Genomic DNA, 3,085 nt, shown 5'->3' with positions numbered 1-3,085 from the left:
TGTGTAAGCACTGCTCAGCAGTAACAAAAACATCCCCGTGTTACCAACACTGTTTTCAGCACAAATCCAAAACATGGCCCCATACTAGCTACTATGAAGAAAACTGACTCTATCCCAGCCAAAACCAATGCACACCTTCACCTTTATTTCCTGACTAGCACCCATGCCTAAATATCTACAGCTTCCATTAGGAATCAACCTTTCATCCTGTAACATCAAGATTCTGAGGACGGGTATTTCTGAGTAGGCTGCTACCCCCAAAAAAGTAACAGGAGTCATCATAAGCATGACCTGCCCTTTGCCAAAGAAGAAACCTTTGGATCATTAATGTAAGTACTTCTGGGAATCCAAAGTAGACAGACACATAGTATATTTGCAGCCCTAAGTAAGGCACCTGCATTCGCCGGAATGGTTTGAGTCTCAGGCTGCAGACGTGATCCCAGGCACCAAAACCTAAAAGAGAAAAAGGACACAAATGCATGGAGATGCAGGTTCACATGTGACACTGAGACCCAAACAAAAATGAAGCTCACTGCACACTCTCCTCCTCCCTCCCTGACTCAGTGCCCAGACTCTGCTTGCACCATCCCTAGACAGGGCCAGGTCTGCTCAATACTTTCACAGCTCCAGCATCACATTATTTTACTGTTAACACAAGCCAAGAGAAAAGAAACAAGAGCTTTCCGTGAACGCTGTGACTTAACAGTCAACTCTCACTGTCCGATCACCGAGTAACAAAACGGACACAGAAACGCACGGCCATCACTGTTTAGAACATGTCTTTTTCCATAAGGAATCAAGGCTCAAATCTGTCTTTAAAATGAAAATTAATCAGGAGAAGTGAGTTACCAGACTGCAGAGCACTAACTACGTGCTGCTTTTGTGAAGAGAACATTCCAGATGCTAGAGAGAGCACCTTGCCAACCTTTCACTAGCCTAATGTCACCAATATTTACATAATAAATCAGACCAAGATACCGGAACACAGGCCCCTGTTATTAAGAGAAGCCTGATTTAATCACCAGAATTCAGTATATAGAATACTAAGACACAAAGGCAATTAATTCCGTTGAGTTTAGGGAACTGAAGGCAGCACATGCTCCAAGGGGGTTTGTTTAAACAAAATAAAAACAGCTCAAATATACTGTTAAAAATGCAAACGATAGAAATTATATTTACTGCTTAGGAGGGTTGCCGATCCTGGGGAGACGGAACTGACCCTGTTACTGTAAGTGTCTGGCATGTGATCATATTCTTTCCCAGGACCAGCCTCCAGCAAAGCAATCTTCTTATCGTGGAAGTGGATATCATGCCCTAAAATAAGCAAATACATGCTTTGTTACAACGCTCCTGCCAAAACCCTCATTTCTTATTTCTCTATCAGTAACGCCTACGCATTTTTGTAATAAGATAGAGTAGATGCAAAACTTAATAAAGAAACACATTTACAATATAGGTTTTGACTAGGCAGATAAACTCTTGTGTTTTAAAGCCTTTTGACTACAATCCTGTTACTGAGACTGACAACCCTTTTGGAGTTAAAGCAAGGATTAAACGTCTTCTTTTTGTACACAGTTTACATTTTTGTACAAATTTGTGCATATTTTGTTATGAAAGTTCATTATTGAAGTATTAACAAGTGAAATCTGCAATGTTTACTCCAAGCACAGAACACATTTTTCAGAGCTTAAACATAAATTCACTAATTAGTAAGAGATCAGAATAAAACTTCTGTGATACTTAGCAACTACATTTACGTTTTCTTTATCCTTATATTCTGACAATGGAATAGCACAGGCACTTCAGACTTTAACTTTCAGTTAAAGAGAACTGAAAAAAATTGAAGAGATGACTCAAGTAGAGTAAATCACGCTACAGCTGAATTAGCCATGCTTGTTGCATCTGACCGCTATGATTGCGGAAGGTACCGAGACCAGAAACGGTGTCCTTGTAACATCCAGAGTTTACTACTACAGCAGTCCTAATAACAGCAGTATCTTGAACATATTTTCTAGATTATGTCGAACACAACCTCATCTCTTGAAAGGTCCCAAACCTGCATGTTAGCCTTAGGTATCGCCACTGGAGGGGATCCTTATGCGGCCTCAGTTCCACTGTGGTCGTCTTTAACAATACGAGCAGAACAATGACGAGTTTGCAAGGTAAACCCTTATACTTGTAAAGCACTTATTGCTTGGGACCTCCGCTCTTTTGCTCTTCTTCGCACTTTTTTCTTCAGGCTTCTGTCACTATTACACCCTCCTGAATCAACGTTACAAATAAAGCAGCAGCCAGTACTCTCAGGATCTCCAGTGATGCAAACCAAGCACAAACCCATTTTCACTTGGTATTCCAGTGTGTAAAATACAGGGTTAGAGAATGAAACTTAGGATCAGAAAAGCATTTTCAGCTATGGCTGACATTATCCACCAGTGATGCGAGGGTGACCATGTTTGACAGAAATACCACAAGTAGTCTACTGAATTTAAAGTAATGGCTACATTAAAAAATATATATAAATAGGATGAGGCTCATCATAGCAAACAGGTATCCAAACAGCTTTAAGTCAGCCTTAGAGTGCCGTCACAAGAGGATGCGGGAATAAGGAAATTCCACAACAGGACCTTGAACGTTAAGATCCAAACCGGTAACCACATAGTTTATCTCACACTGTCACCAACAGAGATTAATAATTAAGGTCGACTTATGAGAGTACGCAATGCTCCACACACCGAAACACGAAGCTTTTGGGAAAACTCCCCGTTTTAAGTTTTTGTGCAACCGGTGAGACGGACAGCGAGGGCAGCGGGGCACAAAACCCGCGACTCGCTGCACTCATCCAAACCGGTAACCACATAGTTTATCTCACACTGTCACCAACAGAGATTAATAATTAAGGTCGACTTATGAGAGTACGCAATGCTCCACACACCGAAACACGAAGCTTTTGGGAAAACTCCCCGTTTTAAGTTTTTGTGCAACCGGTGAGACGGACAGCGAGGGCAGCGGGGCACAAAACCCGCGACTCGCTGCACTCACAAAACACCGTGCAGGAGGCCCAAAGGCCTCCGAGACCACCGCGGCA

At 42.0% G+C, this 3,085-nt stretch overlaps 2 protein-coding genes across 2 annotated transcripts in view; one reads left to right on the top strand and one right to left on the bottom strand.

Moving 5' to 3' along the window:
• Nucleotides 1-1,333, bottom strand: part of COQ6 (coenzyme Q6 monooxygenase) — a 7,591-nt gene extending 6,258 nt beyond the window's left edge. The window contains exons 1-2 of the mRNA XM_009319475.1: nt 1,180-1,333; nt 395-453 (exon numbers count right to left, since the gene is read on the bottom strand). Of these exons, the coding sequence (XP_009317750.1) occupies nt 395-453; nt 1,180-1,333 (213 nt within the window). The remainder of the gene's footprint in view (nt 1-394; nt 454-1,179) is intronic.
• Nucleotides 1,334-1,889: 556 nt separating this feature from the next.
• FAM161B (family with sequence similarity 161, member B) overlaps nt 1,890-3,085 on the top strand; it is a 10,367-nt gene continuing 9,171 nt past the window's right edge. Inside the window, exon 1 of the mRNA XM_009319474.1 lies at nt 1,890-1,924. Within this exon, the coding sequence (XP_009317749.1) occupies nt 1,890-1,924 (35 nt within the window). The remainder of the gene's footprint in view (nt 1,925-3,085) is intronic.

Source organism: Pygoscelis adeliae, unplaced genomic scaffold (genome assembly GCF_000699105.1).
Source record: "Pygoscelis adeliae isolate BGI_AS28 unplaced genomic scaffold, ASM69910v1 Scaffold71, whole genome shotgun sequence".
Taxonomy (NCBI): Eukaryota; Metazoa; Chordata; class Aves; order Sphenisciformes; family Spheniscidae; genus Pygoscelis; species Pygoscelis adeliae.
The sequence above is the reverse complement of the archived record's forward strand: the minus strand, read 5'-3'. Positions and strand labels throughout refer to the sequence as shown.